This window comes from Lynx rufus, unplaced genomic scaffold, assembly GCF_022079265.1.
Source record: "Lynx rufus isolate CCGP_SWC_20201006 ecotype Redwood Valley unplaced genomic scaffold, mLynRuf1.p SCAF_15, whole genome shotgun sequence".
In the NCBI taxonomy this organism is placed as follows: domain Eukaryota; kingdom Metazoa; phylum Chordata; class Mammalia; order Carnivora; family Felidae; genus Lynx; species Lynx rufus.
In genome coordinates this window covers 27,039,488-27,058,035 of record NW_025814829.1, presented here as the reverse complement: position 1 = coordinate 27,058,035, position 18,548 = coordinate 27,039,488, and the positions used below count along the sequence as shown (strand labels likewise).

The following is an 18,548-nucleotide window of genomic DNA, read 5'->3' as shown; positions in this document are numbered from 1 at the left end:
CAGTTTTAAAATCTATTTTAATAGTTGATTTTCCAGAGACCACAAGATTTATTTTTGCATATGCCCTTGATGGAATTAATGAGAGAAAGAGAGAAAAGCATATGCTTAAATGCCTGGGGGCAACTAGATAGAACAAAGGAAGATATTACAGTTTATTAACACAATTCCAATACTCACAGCATATTGCTTGCTCTCAATATTCCAGAAAGAATATGCATTATACAATCCAATCTCTGTAACTAATGTGCTTATAGCCTTTAAGAGGGTGATATTTACCAGCTAAATATTGGTCAAAATAGTAGCTAACATTTAGACATCTGCTTTAAAGAGAAGCATTTCTTCCACCTGCTTCTACAGGCCACAAAGATACACTCTAGTTAACATATTACTGACAGGATGATGAGAAAGCTCCTGTCAGACGCCGGCCAGCCGGGTGTTTGAGACAAAATACACAGCCCCAGCTGACTAGTTAAAGAAAGTCTGGTGAGGTACAATTATAGAGGCATATGACAAGACTTCATGCCTGACTGATTTGAGAACCAATGACATGACTTTAAACAGCAATATTCTCTACCTCTGGTCACAAAACAGCAATAAGTCAACTGATATACTCTTGTAATATCATGATTTATTCCTTTGCTTTGAATACATGAGACTTTGGTATGATGTTCTGCTAGTCTACTCGAGATTCTCTTGGGGCTTAAACATCTAGGGCCTGCCTACAGCATGTATAAAATCAATGTTCTTGTTCAGGATTACCAGGAACACTTCTGTGTATAGTTGATAATGTATATACCAATAGATTAAAGACTAAATTGTTTATGTCCCAATTCATAAAACTTAAACACAGAAAAATGTAATAATGGGTCCTGAGAAAGTACCACACTTTAGTGGGCAGGGAGATGGGATCCATGGATGATGGGGATTAAGGAGGGCACTTGTGATGAGCACTGGGCGTTGTATTTCAGTGCTGAATCATTAAAGTCTACACCTGAAGTTAATATTACACAGTATGTTAACTAAGTGGAATTTAAATAAAAACTTGAAAAAACAAAACAAACAAAAAATACAACACTTTAATGGGGGAGGGGGACTCATTAAAAGTGTGAAAACATACGACTCTTGATACTTTTGCTAACATATTTCAAAATTAACTTTTTTTAAAGTTAATGTCTATAAATTACAAATTATAATTTTAACTACAAACAGCACCTAAGAAAAGACCTTTAAGTAAGCTGATTCTCTCCCAGTGTATCTTCACTAAAACACCCAGTAACTATAAGGTTGACAAATATGGTTCTAATAAAATAGAAGTTTTATTAAAGAGTAAACCCAAACAAACAAAATTCCTAAAACTATACACAAAATCATAGATCCAAAGACGCCTTAAGTTACATGTGCTCTTCCAATAGTTAAAATTTTGGCTGTAGACTTAAACAATGAAAAACAAGTAAAACACAATTTGTTGCATTAATACTAAATACAGTGTAGTCTTCAAGGCATATAGAATGAGAATGTAAAAAGGTTAAAAGTCAGTCAATTCATTCATACTTAACTATTCCTTCCTTGGGTGTTTCAGAGATTTCACTAAATTCTTCCTAAAATATAGTTTATTTCTAATTTATGTTATAGTACCAGTCTTTGACCTTAAATGTTACTATGCATGGAATTTACAGAAGATCTAGAAATAGATATATGAATTTTTCAAGATAGATTTAAGTAAACAGCTTCCCCCACACAAGAAGGGTAAGGAGGTCATGAAAGCAAGCGTGAATTATGTTTCTTTTATCAGTACTACTGCCCCACAGAATGAATTAAAACGAAGCTGGTAACTTAGAAGTGACATCACCATCGAGTTTTCATGAATTGTCATAAACAATTGGTAAAAGTTTACCTCAGACATAAGAAACAACTCCCTGAATAATACCAAGTCTTTATTAAAATAATTTTATTATTTAATTCAAATAAAGTGAAAGGGTAGGCATGTTAATTTTTACTCTAAACTGCAGAACTAGTCCGTTATAAAATTATAGCTAATAATCATTGAATCAACATTGAATGTTATGCAAATACAATTCTCAGCATTACACATATATGTATATATACACGTGTGTATATATACATATGTGTTTATATAGCTATACAGAGATAGAGATATCTCAATCTTTACAACAACCCTATGAGATTATAACTATTACTACCATTCTCCCAGTTAACATGTGAAGAAATAGTCACAGAGAAGTTATCCAGTTAGTAAGATGTGTTTATAAATTGCAATAAAGAGTAACACCACTATTGTATAGTAATCATATACTCAGATTTATTTCAAATGTTTTTGTAAATAGGGAAGCGTATATGTTCATACGCATAGCTCACTCCTGCACTTCATTTAGATCTCTGCTCAATATTACCTCATTAAGAAGCTTTCCATGACCACCCTATATAAAACTGAGGCCTGCCCCTCACCTTTCAACCTGTACACACACTCTCCTTATCATTTATCCCTTGGTATTCACCATAATAAGACACAACAGCTATTTTCATTCAATTCTGTTTCATCTGTTCAATATACGTTCCAAGAGTGTTTGGACTTTGCTTACTACTGAATCCTTAGTGCCTACAAAGTGCCTACCATATAGTAGGTTTCATGATAAGAATCAGTTCCTAGGCCTCTGAGACAGTTTGTACAATCTTTGTAATCTTCAGGACAATATCCATATAGAAATATTATTTATAACCTTGAAAAAATCATGTTTAAAAAATAAGGAGGAAGAGAACAGGGAGAAGGAAGAATGGTTTTCCCTCAATGGTAAATTAAAAATAGAAAAGCAAATATATAAAAAGTCCCAAATGATTCAGATTACATTTCTCAATATCATTTTAAGAAAATGCAAATGACCTGTCAGGACTTGTGCTTGTTCTCTGACTGTACTACATCATGTCTCCATACTTACGCCTTTAAATGTACACAATGTGTTTTTCAATATGTAAAATAATGTATTTTCAATTTTTTTGGAAAAGTGGGTATATCAACATTGTAATTCAAAATCTCAAAATTGTATTTTTTCAAATAACGAGTAATGGAAATAAACCAGACCAGGACACTCAGCTTCACCCTACGTGTCTCTAATTAGCTATTTGGCCTTCACATGACCATTTAGTCTCTCTAAACATACATCTTTTCATTGTTGAATACTACATAGATATCTTAGAGAACTCCTAAAACTGCTTCCAACGTACTAAAACTTTACAGAATGAAGTTTTTTATTTTTACGATGGGAGAGCAAAACATAAAAACATTATCTTATTCTTATCAATTAACCAAATTTGTAAGGAAGCAAAGTCATGCAACACTAAATGTTTTTAATAAGTATCTTGTTCATTACTCAAAATTATATTTACATTAAAAATTTTTAGTAAAAATATTACAATTTTAATACTTTGTAGAAAAAAGTTAGGACACCTAGCAAAATACTTTTGAATATTCTTCTCTGACCCAAGAAAACTCTTATTCTCACTGCCTTTACCACAATAGTGAAGACCTTCCAAAAGAACATTTCAGTGAGTAGCATAAAACCTGTGATTAAAAAAAACAGAATGGTACTCTGACTTTTAAGTTATTATCAGCCTGAAGAGCTCCTCCAAATCAGAACTATTATAGAATCTACTCCCAAACCACTACTTGGCAACAAAGATGAATCTACCTATTACCAGGTTAGGATAGCAGCTATTATCATGGCCCCTTGATTTCTTTCAAGTAGTTCCAATGGAAAAAGCCACAAGTGAATAATAAAGATCTCATAATAGCTCTTAAGAATTCTTTATATGGTAGAAGGCACTAAAATGAACTCTGGAGAGTTAAAAAGAAAAAAAAAAAACTCTCATCTCCTGATAAGAAAAAATAATTAACCTGACTTAATGCATCTGAGAAGGCCTTCTATAAATCAGACTTTTGTACTTCAAGAGCCAGATTAAAACCATATATCAAAAAAGTATGTAGATATTGTCTTGTTAATACACATAGAACATTTCTAAGTCTGCAGAGGTTCGTAGGTCTTTTTGTGAAATGCTCAACACGTTCCACTTAAAAGGAGAAGTGTGAAGTACTTACAGTGCTTAATTTGCTAGAGGTAATAATGACGCGCCTCTCATGCAACATGCTGGCGTATAGTTGCAGCATATTATTCACATCCACGGCAACAAAATATTCTGTAAGATTTCTCTGTACAAGTGAAGAGTGATTGTGTAAGTTATAGCTCATGGTGATTATGAAGGAAAATATTTTATACATTTACCAACAAGTCTTAAGGTTCAAAGGAGGTTGTTATTAAAAATGGTATTCATTAAAATAATTAAATGTGATACTATCCTGCTGCCACACGAAGCACGTAACATTCTATTATTATTTGAAACATAATCCTACCCCAGGAAAATGTTTCTCAGAGGGCAATCAGAGGATCACACATTTTCCACTCTCCCTCCCCAAGTACTTATAAAAGAAGCCCATTTCCTGGGCTCCAATTGTAAACCTGCTGAATTTTAATCTTCAGAGTATGGATCCAAGAATCTGTTTTTTAAAAAGGTATTCCTGATAGTTCTTATATACACTGAACTTTGAGAACTGCTGTTCCAGAAAATACATTTGAGTCTTTTTATGTTTGCCAATCACTCAGCAGACGGCATCATTGCCTGATACTATGTACTACGTACAAGGAACCCAGAGGATGAGATGGATTCATAAAGCAAATCTTTGGTCCTTTATTAAGGAAAATCCCTTTATATCCCATGTCAGACCTGCTCTATTCCACCATAACCAAATTAATTTGGGGGTTAGCCTAATTTGATTCCTTGATATAACACTACATATTATTTCCCCCACATACAAACAAAATTGGGCTAATCTACATTAACTTTGACATTCAGATCCACTCTTTCTTATTTTTAACTTTCTGTACTCAAACTTAAGCATATCAGAAAGTTATAAAGTAATGAAGAGACTAAGATATGATAATCAACTGAAACCGTAGTACCAGGTAGACTATGACTTAGAAAGCCTAAAATTTTTTAGTTGGGCAAGGAAACAAGAAATCTAATTTTCTTCAATTTCCAAAAGGCAGAAATTCTACCAGGACCAACTAGTAATGGCAGGGTACCTAACAAAAACTATAATATCAGTGAGTGATGCTGAATTTAGTGGGGAGAAATTCATTTCTTGTGTTGTGTATTTGAAGACTACCTTACCTTCCAATTCAACTCTTCATATACAAAATTACTTTTATGGCATTTAACATTAGTATTTTTCCTATAATATCAAAGAATGTAATTTCTAGATGGAAAAATATTTCTCAACACAGAATGCTGTGTTGATAATCTATTTCAGGCCCACATTCCAAACAGCTTCATCTAATCTTTTCACAGGACTTATCTGGACGCATCTGTACTAAAAATACCACTGACAATCTCGGTTTGATATTGGAAAATTCACAACTGTCTTCCTAGATTCCACTCACTCATAACCCATGTACTTTTGGAAACCAAACACTTAGTAGGTCTGAAAACATCTTGGGAAGAACAACAGAGTTCTAAAAAAAAAAATAAGTATTTCTGGAATGTTTTTTCCTGTTTTTGATGTATCTTTTACTGTTCATAGAATTATTTCCACTGATTCACTGTATCTTTCCAAGGGAAGTTGAAAAAAATTACATAAGAGAAAATTTCCTTTTCACACAGCAACCAAAAGCCTCTTTGTCACTTCTACCTGCCATGTAAATCTTTCTACAGAAGATTAATTTGTAATAACTACTAAAACACTGGAAGCATTTCTAACATGGCTACAATTAGGACTCTAATTAAAAATGTAAAATTTAGCAATAATTTCTTGTAGTACCCCTCAAGACCTAAAAATATGTATCACTTAAATTAAAATCAAGAAACCAAGCCCAGGACAATAAGATTTTCATAGAATCATACAAGTAATCTAAAATGCTACAGTCAGGTCACTAAAGAAACCATGTGTGTGAAAATATTTCCCATTGCCAGTATTCATCCCCCACCCAAGTAAGGTCATCTGAGATATTTCTTCTACATGATCCAGGGCAGGGCGGGGGGTGGTCTCAGGACCTCACTGATTACATATGATCCTACCAAACTATCTCAATGGTAGAAACAGTTTTTCTGATAAAAATTTCCTTACCTACAACCAAATATTTAGGAAGTAAAGTAGCAGACACAATAAAGATAAAACAGAGATAACACCATTATTCCTTATTCCTTCATTATTTCTAATAAAAAATGGAGAGTTACAACATATTATTTTCTCTATACAGAAATTCTTAAACGGCGAGGCCAAAATAAAATTCATAATATGAGTAGCATAAAAAACATAGAAAACAGAAAACTTACACTCTCAGGAATTGTTGGGAGTCCAGTTACATCTGGGGCAATGAAGTAGGAATGCTAATAAACAGAAATAATCACATAAGAAAAGCAGAATTAAAATTCGGTAGCATTACATATAATTTAAGAAAAAATAACAAAAAATATCAACTAAATTAATAAACATCGAGGATTAACATTCAGGATTTACTGAATTTGAGAGATTCTTAAATAAGACAGCAGGTCTATGAGACTGAGCAGTAACTTTCTCATACAAAGAATTAAGTGTTCATTAAAATTATTTAATTTCAAAATTGAAATAATCCTGGAAAAAATTTATCAAGACAAAAATGTACACACACACACACACATACACATTTAGAGAGAGTGGAAAATAATGAGGTTTGCTTACACAAGAATAAATCAAAATCTATTAAGATTGCTGAGTTTCTATGATAAATCACAACAAATTTCTCTCATACATATCAGCTACTATATTACAGCTACTATATTATTTAGAAATACTACCTTATTTAGAAAGCAGTAATAGAACATAATTTTTAAACATTAAAAAATTTTAATGTGATTATCTCAAAATATGAGCCTCATACACCTACTAAACAAACAGTAATTAGCTTCTGTAATAAAGCAATACAACAGTTCATAGATCGACTTATATGAAAAGCATATTGTATATTTCTTCATGTTCCCCAGAATGTTCCCAAATTTTACCACCCAAAATCAGCACAACTGAATCACCAAAGTTGTTTTATTTTCTGTTCATATTAATCTCCAAAACTGTTTTACTATGTTAATCATATAAGGACATATTTAATGCCATTTTATAATTAAAGATTGGAAAAGAAACATTCTGGCCATTATTGGGCACAGTTGAACTAGTCAGAACAGGCTAGTTAGCATAGTCATAATGTATAATTTTCCAGGGTAGAAGAACAATATGAGATAAATCACAAGGTCTCCTGAGACCTTGTGACAAAACTGTGACAGAAATCTCATGCTGTGAATGCACTGTAACATTACTACTACTGACAATGGAGAATATGCATACATTTGGTCTTTATTATAAACTACTTTTATTTAGAGGGCTTTTTAATAGTTCTGCATTTCATAAAACTATGCTTTAAAAGATAGTATAAACAGAAAATATGCTCCAAATGATTAATTTTCTTAAATGAGTCAAATTAACCATTTCTCAAAGGACTGGAGTGCATCTTAAAAACACAGTGAAAGAAGTCATTATTGTCTCAATTTAATAGTGATTTTTAGAACCCATTGTCCTTTTAACTCACCGGTACTAGGAAGGGCTGATCTTTCAGAACTTGCTCACTGGCAATAAATATCTCTTGGTTCTTATAATATATGAGAGAAAAAATGAATATTTTACTTTCATGGGGGGAAGTTTACACAATTTGCTGTGTATTTGAGACAAACCCATGTAGCCACACTATCCACTGAAAGTAACACTAATTATAAATGTTATTTTAAATGCTGCTTTGCTCATTTTATGCTAGAAAAATCTTAAAGAAGTATTTTCATTCTCAACTGAGAGTAGAAAATCCTGTAGATATTTAGTTATTTTGAAACATAAAAATAAAAATTTACATTAAGTATTAACTTTTCCTTCAATCTCAGTGATTTTCTAGGGGTTACAGTGTCAAGTCTTGAAAAATTCATGTGTTGGAGCATTCACGAAACATGAAATTGTAAGAAAGTATAGCAGTTTCCCAAGACTTTTCACATTTTTCTGTCAGAAATTGTACAAACAAACAAAATTTTCTCTCTACTTTGTGGAGGAACAAAAATTCTCAGGATGATCAATTTTAATCGGGCATCATAAAACAAAAACCTCTACTAGTAGCTGAAGACAAGTGTTTTTAACCCCAATTTTGCCACTGATTAAGAGCATAGCACTCACTGGACCTGGTACTTCAGTAATCTGTTGTTGAAATCAAATGAAATTACTAAATGGACTTTACCCGAATTTGAGGCAATATTCTATCAACCAGCTGATTTTGCAGTTCTTTAGATATTGTATTGAGAAAAGGTATACAAGATTTTAAAGCTACCCTAGACTACTGACTCAAAAGCTTACAAGAAGGCTTAAATCACAGAAATAACTGTCATACATAGAATAGGACACACTCAAGTTCCCTAAAAAGATTATTTCAGCTACAATACAAAATATCTTCTCCATATGAAATAAAACTTCAATTCACTAATAACTAATATTTGTATAGCTTTTCATGGTATCTAGATATGTCATTTCATGTAAATCCCCAAACAACTTTCTCAAAAATGGACTCATTTGATTTCTCAAATGAAGAAAAAGAATCCTCAAAAAGTTTCAACTTTTTTGCTTAACATCATACATTTAGTAACCAGGACTTAAACCAGTATCTTCTATTCTTAGGTTTCAGAGGCCTAGTAGTTTTTGGATTTACGATTCTTACCAATAAAGGTGAAGTGTTTCGATATCCAGTATTTTTGAAATGTATTTTCATAAGATATTTACTCCTAAACAAATGATACTCAAATTTAAAGAGTTCATTTTTAAAATCTCTCATTAATGCTCTAAAATAGCTGCCTCTATTATCTTAGAACCTACATTTCCTTAACCCCTTAACAAAGTGTTGGAATCATTTTATAAATATAACTCCTTCAAATAATGACACTTATTTTTGATAATTCAGAGCTTTTCTTTTTTCTTGGTATTTTTCTTTGGCCTTTCTACTTCATTCCCACTAGCCATACATCTTGTATTCCTTTGGCTTCAGTGACCTACAGATCTGAGTTTCTCCTTAGCTTTCTCTCGTTCTTTCACTCAATCTGCTTTCTTCTTCCATACAGTCTATTTGGGCAATTAGACCTTAGCCTGTGCTCTATTCTCTCTATAGTCCATCCTTTGAATAGCCCAAGCATTTCTACAACTATCTCTGCACCTGACTCTCATATCTGGGTTAAAAATTCCAGGTTATCCTTAGCTTTCCAGCCCCCAATCTCCAAATGACTACTAAACAATTCCACTTTGGCGGTGAGCGAGGAAAGAGGGTGCAGACATAAAGGTGTGGAGATCACAGGGGAAAAAGAATACTTTCAGCTGTTAACAGCAAAGGAAAGTTTCACAAAGGTGGGAAGTGGCTAGTTCTAGACTAAAGATGGATAATCTACAAAGAGGCTTTAGTAAAAAAGGAAGGTGTACAAGTGAGAAATCACGAGGTTCATTTGAGAAGATGAACAGAACAATGTGACCAGAGAAGAAAATCGATTTAGAAAAAAAAACAAAAAAACAAAAAAAACAAAAAGTAAGACAAAAATGAAAAGGTAGACTGAGGCCAAGAAGTGGGTGGTCCTGACAACCTGGCAGAAGTTTGGACAAATTCTATAGAAAATGGGAGGCTTTTAGGTTTTCAGCAGGAAACTTTATATAGCTGAAGGAAGTTTAATCTGACAGACTTTTGTACAAAGGACTAGAAAGAGAGACTCTAGACTAAGAAGTATTTAAAGTACTAAGCATCTGAACTATAGTGGTGACAGTAAAAATAGAACAGAATAATGTCAGAGAATACTACTATTAAACAAAATTACAGGAAAAATTTAGTCAAGAAGAAAGTTATGACCAAATAAGGAATATAATGAAAATAACAGTTTCTTTATTGTGCAAAAAAGCACATGACCTATGAATTTGTTTATACATACTTCAATTTACTTTTTCTTTCAATTTTTCTTGCATCATTATGTATTTTTTTCTTCCTTAAAAATCACACTGTTTATCATATTGGAAGAACTAAAAGGAATATAAATTAATTTTAACACTTTATTTGGATCCCAAATATTAATGAAAATATCCACATTTGTGATAATTAACTTTGACCATTTACAAAATCTCCCCAAATACTAGTGTGATCATTAAAAGTTTCAGTAGTAAATACTCTATACCACCACTGGCTTCCTGTTTGACAAACTTCAATCACATTTTCAGTGTTTGCTGATTATACTAGAAGATGGGTTGCAGTGTAGGGAAATAAGAAGAAACTCTTCACCCAGTTTTTTATCATAGGGTTAGTTATAGAGCATAGTGGCAATACTCATTTATATACCGTTTTCATTTTATGCGGGGTATTGTGAATATGTGTGTGTGTGTGTGTGTGTGTGTGTGTATTTCCTATTATGGATAGATTTCACCCAAAAATCAATGTTCCTCACAGATTACTTTTAGTGTATAATTTTTAAATATCTGTGATTTAACAACTACAAAAATACACATCCAACATATGTTATGATAGCTGGAACATATCGAAAAGTCCCAATATCACCATAGTAATGTCATTACTACAATTAAAGTTCCCAGGTAGCAGAGTTTCTTAAAGGCACATGTGTTCCTAAATGAACCTGCTAGGACTCAAAAAAATCAATTAATAGCTAAATACTTACCACACTCAAATTGACAGGAGTGTTTGCCTTTGGTACTGGGTGGTTATAGAGTGATTTGAGAGTTTCATTCAAATCATTCTCCTAGAGTAAAATTAAAAAGTACAATTTATAAGTGAAATACATACTAAGCAAATATAATTAAAACTACTGGAAAAAATCATGCACTGTGCCTTCTCATATTAGACATGTTTTACACAACTGCTTTCCACAAGAATGTTTCAAATAACTGAAATTTAAATATTTAAATTAATAAATATGGAAAAGATAACCAAATATATTTATCCATAAAGAATACTAGCAATATCTCTAATTAGTATAAATCTGTATTTGGCAAAACTTCATTATTTATAAAATATACTGATGCTATCTATAGAGGAAATCATTTAAATCATTAAATCCAAGCAAAATGGGATTGAATAAAAATGGCAATATAACTTCTTATCAGATTACTGAATGCTTCCATTTTCCATTTTAATTTTAAAATCTTAAACCTAATTTTTAAGGAATAGATCCAATTTAGCATGATCACTGTACTAAGATACAATGTACAGGTTACTCTAAATAGGTCTTTTCTGAACAGCTACCAGTCAGTCACTACTTGACTCATAATAAATGGGATTAAAAATATATATATATGACACATCCACCCTATAGGATGTATACAATAACAATGCACTTTGATATGCACATTCGCTTTTTCTGCATTATACATATAAACCCAGGAATACATATAATACATATATGAAGGTAGTTTTTATATACATGTTTTTTATTCTCTCTTAAAATGTGTACGTGGGGGCAATATACCAAAGGAAATGGCAATTATTCAAAATAGGCAATAATTAATTTTAAGGAATTTGGATATGAGACACATAACTTCACACAATTTATCATATAACTACCAAAACTTAATAATTCTGATTTCTGTGTTTGTAAAGTGTGCATACAAAACTGCCTATTAGAATTCTCTTTAGAATGACTTTAAGAGAAGAGACTATAGAATTTATCTCTTGACCATTTAAACAATGAAATATATCTACAAAATATTCTGGATAATATTAATCCCTGTCTAAACAAAATTCCTATGGCTAATGAAGTTTTTTTAAAGTCTAGCTTTCAAAATTACTTTAAACTTGCCTGATGTTGATCAGGTAAGGGTAACTTCAATTATAAAATCTAAATATCAACCTACAAAGCCTGTGGCATTGGGTTAAAAAGAAAAAGAAAAAATACAACAGTTATAGATTTACTTCTGCTTTACTTCTGTGAACCTACAATGTATTTTCCTCTATTAAGGAATACAGATACAGTCTCTCCTATTCCCTCTTCTCAGAACATTAAAATTATATGAATTTGTTCACAATATTTTCTTTTATATATTCCAGTTTTACCAAAGGTCTCATAAAGAAGGGCATATTATAGGTACATAAGTATCAATTTAACAGTAAGAGTTTCTAAAAGTAAATTATTCAGTTGGTTAAGCGTCCAACTTTGGCTCAGGTCATGATGTCACAGTTTTGGGGTTCGAGCCCCACATCGGGCTCTGTGCTGACAGCTCGGAGCCTGGAGCCTGCTTCAGATTCTGTGTCTCCCTCTCTCTCTGCCCCTCCCCATTCACACATTCTCTCTCTCTCTCAAAAATAAATAAATGTTAAAAAAAAAGTTGTAGGAGCAATGAATCATGGGAATCTACCCCCAAAACCAAGAGCAAATCATGTACACTGTATGTTAGCCAACTTGAATAAATGATACTAAAAAAAAAAAGTTGTAGAGAATGGAGATTCTACTTTCTTTTTATGTTTATTTATTTATTTTGAGAAAGAGTGAGTGTGTGTGTGTGTGGAGGGGGGGGGGGGTTGGGATTGAGAATCCCAAGAGACTCCGAGCCCCTATAAGGGGCTCAAACTCACTGAAGGTGAGATCATGACCTGAACTGAAATCAAGAGTCAGAGACTTGAGCCACCCAGGTGCCCATGGAGATTCTACTCTTAAAGAACTTGTACACAGATTCATCTGCCTCAGGACCAAGCATAAAAGTAGCAGTATAAAGAGCACCTAGACATACATGAAGGAGATTCATTTGCTAATCTTAAAGCATCTGCCAGAGGGGGAGGAGCATATTCAAACTCTCTGCTGGGATGGAGGTGCTGGTGGGTGTCATTTTTGCATTCTCCCTCTATCTTTCTCGTGCTGGTGGGCACCTCCTGCCCTTCCCCATCCTTGAAGCCCCACCAGAGCCAGTGGGAAAGCACAGCCTACATAGAGGATGCCCCTTGAGCACCTGGCCAGGAAGAATTGTGTTTCTGGGCACCACAGGTCTGAAACCATAGAAGAGATGGTTCTTGGCAGGCTACCACCCCCAGGGCACTGTATACACAGCAGAGGGAAACACACTCCCAGTCTTCCTATCTACTTATCCCGGCGCTTCAACTGAGGGCACACTCCAGGATTACCACACATCTACAGGCTATGGGACTCTCAGTGAACATAGACCAGGGGACATTATCTTTGCAATCTCCCTTGGACTTGCTGCAGCTCACTGATACCGCACAGAAAGGAGTCCACACACTTGTGTGAAACACTTTTTGCCACTTGTCGCCAAGGGTACACCACCAGATTGACGGCCCTGGAGACAAGCAGGCTTTCTGACTGTTGTCCCTCAAAATTATATATTTACATACCTTTAAAGCTGCTGCCTGAGGGTCTAGCTTCCAATCAGCCTGAAACTAGGAGCTATTAGATCTCTCCCTCTTGAATATTCAGAGATGTGGCACTATCTCAACAACTAGGACCTATCAATATTACATCAGGCTGCTTATACCATCACAAAGGTTCTAGAGACAACCAAGAGCTAGGGCAAGGTTAAATGATAAGGTTCATCTACACAAGGTCACTCTTTCTAGCCTGAGAGAGATAGCTGTTAAACCTAATGCTATATGATAGAAACTAACATAGAAAGCTGAACAAAATGAGGAGAAAAGAATATACTCCAAATGAAAGAACAAGATAAAACATCAGAAAGAAACTGACAAGAAATGGCAATGAGCAATTTACCTGATAAAGACTTCAAAGTAATGGTCATAAAGACGCTCACTGAAATTGGGAGAAGAATGGATGAACACAGCAAGAACTTTAACAAGATGGAAACAAGAAAGTGCCAAATAGAAATCACAGATACAATAACTGAACTGAAAAATGCCCTGGTGGGGTTCAACAGCAGATGAAATCAGTGATCTAGAAGACAGGGCAGTAGAACTCACCTAAACAAATCAGCAAAAAGAAAAACTAATTTTAAAAAGTAAAGATAGCTGTACATTACAAGACCAGGACTTACAAGACCTGTGGACAATATCAAGCAGAATAACATCCACATTATAGGAGTTCCAGAAAGACAAAAGGGGGCAGAAAACTTATTTGAAAAAATATAGCTGAAAATGTCCCTAACCTGCAAAAGAAAACAGATATCCAGATCCAGGAAGCCCAGAGACTTCCAAACAAGATGAACCTAAAGAGATATAAACATAATTAAAACACCAAGAGTTAGAGATTCTTAAAAGCAGCAAGAGAAAAACAACTTGTTGCAAAGGAACCCCCACAACGCTATTAGCAGATTTCTCAGCAGAAACTCTGCAGGCCAAAGGGGATGGTATGATACATTCAAAGTGCTGGGGAAAAGCAAAAACAAAAACAAAAACTTGCAACCAAAAATACTTTACCTTGCAAGTTTGTCATTCAAAATTGAAGGAGAGATAAAGAGCTTTCCACACAAACAAAAGCTAAAGGAATTCATCAGCACTCAACGGCCCTATAAGAAATGTTGAAGAGATTTCTTTAAGTTGAATAGAAAGGGTAATAACTAATAAGAAAAAATATGAATAAAAATCTGATTGGTAAATTAAATACATAGTAAAAGTAGTAGTTAAATACTTCTAAAGCTAGTATGAAGGTTAAAAGGCAAAAGTAGTAGAAATAACTGTAACTGCAATAATTAGTTATGGGATATACAAAATAAAAAGATTTAAACTTGATATGAAAAATATAAAACATATTTTTATGGGGAGAGGGTAAAAATGCATTCAAACTTAAGTTGCTGTCAACTTAGAATATTATGTATATAAGCTGTTATATGTAAGCCTCATGGTAACTGCAAAGCAAAACCCTATAGTAGATTCACAAAAGAAAATGAGAAAGGAATCAAAGCATGCAGCTATATAAATCCATCAAACCAAAAAGGAAGAAAGCAAGAGAAGATAGAAAAAGAAAAGAACCATAAGAGAGCCATAAAATAATTAAATAAAATGGCAACAAGTTCATAAGTATATATAATTAAATGTAAATGGACTAAATAATCCACTCAAGAGATATAAAGTGGCTAAATAATTTAAAAAACAAACTATGTGATGCCTACAAGAGACTCACATCATATGTAAGAACATACACAGACTGGACTAGAAGTGAAGGAATAGAAAAAGATATGTCATGCAAAGGAAACCAAGAGAAAGTGGTAGCTATACTTATGTCAAACAAAATAGACTCTTAAACAAAGAATCTAATAAAAGATAAAGATGGGCATTATGCAGTGACAAAGGGGTCAATCCAGCAAGAAGATATAACATTTGTAAAGGGAGAAATTGATAGCAATACAATAATAGCAGGAGATGTTAATACTCCAGTTACCTCAAAGAATAGATCATCCAAGCAGGAAGATGGACTATATATGTATATATAAAGAACATTCCATCCCAACACAGCAGAATATACATTCTTTTCAAATGTACATGAAACAATCTCCAGGATACATCATATGTTAAGCTATAAAACAAGTCTCAATAAATTCAAGAAAATGGAAATTGTATCGAACATATTTTCCAACCACAATTGTAAGAAGCTAGATATCAATTATAAGAAGAAAACTGGAAAAATCACAAATATGTGGAGATTAAACAACATGCTACTGAACAACCAATGGCTCAACAAAGATATCAAAAAAAGAATAAAAAAATACCTTAAGACAAATGAAAATACAACACACCAAAATTTATAGGATACAGCAAAATAGTTCTAAAATTTATAGTGATGTAGGCCTACTTCAAGAAACATGAAAAACATCAAGTACAAAATCTAAAAAAAAAAAAAAAAAAAAACCTAAAAAAAACTAGAACAAATGAAGACCCAGTTTAGTAAAAGGAAGGAAATAATAAAGATCAGAGCACAAATAAATAAAATAGGGGCTAGAATGGCAAAGGAAAAGATCAAAGAATTGATTCTTTAAAAATAGAAACAAATTTGACAAACCTTTAGCTAGACTAACAAGGAAAAAAAAGAGAGTTCCCAAATAAATAAAATCAGATATCAAAGAAGATAAAACTGATAACAAAGAAATATACAAATGATTACAAGAGACTACTATAAATAATTATATGCAACAAATTTTACAACTTAGAAGAGATGGATAAATTCCTAGAAAGTTACAATCTTCCAAGACTGAATCATGAAGAAATAGAAAATCTAAATAGACTGATTACTAGTAAGCAGACTGAATCAGTAATCAAAAAATTCTCAACGAACATAAGTCCAAGACCAGATGGTTGCACTTGTGAATTCCACCAAACATTCAAAGAGGATTTAATATCAATCCTCCTCAAACTCTTCCAAGTAACTGAAAAGGAGGGAATGCTCCCAAACTCGTTTTATGAGATCAACATTACCCTGACGCTAAAACCAGTCAAAAACAACACAAAAAAGAAAATTACAAGGCAACATCCTTGATAAACAGAGATGCAAAAATCTTCAACGAAACATAAGCAAGTAAAATTCAACAGTACATTAAAGGGACTATCCACCATAATCAAGTGGGATTTATTCTATGGATGCAAGGATGATTTAACATCTGCAAATCAAGCAATGTGATAGACCACATTAACAAAATGAAGGATAAAAATCATGTGATCATCTCAACAGATAGACAAAAGCCATTTGACAAAATTCAACACCCATTTGTGACAAAAACTTTCAACAAAAGGGGTATAGACACAATGTACCTTAATATAATGGAGGCCATATATGACAAACCCACAAGTAACATCATACTCAACAGTGAAAAGCTGAAAGCTTTTCCTTCAAGATCAGGAACAAACAGGAATCCCCACTTTCACCAGTTTTATTCAACTAAGTATTCAAAGTCCTAGCTAGAGCAACAAGGCAGAAAAAAGAAATAAAAGACATCTAATCTGGAAAAAGTAAAACTGTCACCACTTATAGGTGACATGATTTGATATATACATACATACATAAAAAACGCTAACGATGCTACCACAAAAGCTCTTAGAAGTGATAAACAAGTTCAGTAAAGTTGCAGGATACAAAATCAATATACAAAAATCTGTTGTGTTTCTATACTAACAATTAACTATCAGAAAGAGAAATCAGGAAACAATCCCATATACAATTGCATCAAAAGAATAAAATACCTAGGAATAAATTTAATCAAGGAGGTGTAAGATCTATACATTAAAAACTATAAGGCACTGATGAAAGAAACTGAAAAGGACACAAATGAATAGTCTGGTCTTGTGGTTTGAAAGAACACTACTAAAATGTCCATTTTACCCCCAAGCAATCTAAAGAGTCAATATAATCTCTATCAAAATTCTAATGGCATTTTTCACAGAATTAGACAAACAATCCTAAAATTTGTATGGAACACAAAGATCCCAAATAGCCAAAGGAATCTTGAGAAAAAACAACGCAGCTAAAGGCATCATGCCCCCAGATTTCAAACTATATTACCAAGATATAGTAATCAAAACAGTATGCTACTGGCCAAAAACTAGACACAAAAATCAGGGGAACACAACAGAGAGCCCACACATACATAGTCAACTAATTTATGACAAAGAAGGCAAGAATATGATAAAGGACAATCTCTTCAATAGATGGTGTTGGCAAAAGTGGACAGTCATATGCAAAAGAATGAAACTAGACCACTACCTTATACCATACACAAAAATTAATTCACAATTGGTTAAAGACTTGAATGTAAGAGCAGAAACTATAAAACTCCTAGAAGAAAACAAACACGGTAAGCTCTTTGACATTGGTTTTGACGATATTTTTTCAGATCTGACTCCAAAGTCAGTGGCAACGAAAGAAGGAAGGAAGGAAGGAAGGAAGGAAGGAAGGAAGGAAGGAAGGAAGAAAATAAATGAGACTACATCAAACTTAGAAGCACAGTGAAGGAAACCGTCAACAAAATAAAAAGGCAATATACTGAATAGAAGATATTTGCAAATCATGTATCCAATAAAGATTTATATCCAGAATATATAAAGAACTCATACAACTCAATAACAAAAAAAAAATAAGCAATGATTTTAAAAATGGGCAGAAGATCTGAATAGACATTTTTCCAAAGAATACATACACATGGCCAACAGGTACATGAAAAGATGCTCAACATCACCAATCATCAGGGAAATGCAAATAAAAGGCACAATGAGTTATCACCTCACACCTGTCATAACAGTTATTGCAAAAAGGACAAGAAATAACAAGCATAGGTAAGGATGTGGAGAAAAGGGAACCCTCGTGCACTACTGATAGAAATGTAAACTGGTGCAACCACTATGGAAAACAGTTTGGAGGTTCCTCAAAAAAATTAAAAATAGAACTGTGATCCAGCAACTCCATTTCTGGGTATTTATCTGAGGAACACAAGAACA

At 33.2% G+C, this 18,548-nt stretch overlaps 1 protein-coding gene across 2 annotated transcripts in view; it reads right to left on the bottom strand.

Moving 5' to 3' along the window:
- The window catches only part of DENND1B (DENN domain containing 1B), a 259,204-nt gene that overhangs the window by 118,187 nt on the left and 122,469 nt on the right, over positions 1-18,548 (bottom strand). Inside the window, exons 7-10 of one of the 2 annotated variants that reach the window (XM_047076725.1) lie at positions 10,828-10,908; positions 7,686-7,745; positions 6,403-6,456; positions 4,112-4,222 (exon numbers count right to left, since the gene is read on the bottom strand). In XM_047076725.1, coding sequence (XP_046932681.1) covers positions 4,112-4,222; positions 6,403-6,456; positions 7,686-7,745; positions 10,828-10,908 — 306 coding nt within the window. The remainder of the gene's footprint in view (positions 1-4,111; positions 4,223-6,402; positions 6,457-7,685; positions 7,746-10,827; positions 10,909-18,548) is intronic. The other variant, XM_047076726.1, reaches the window with a different exon arrangement.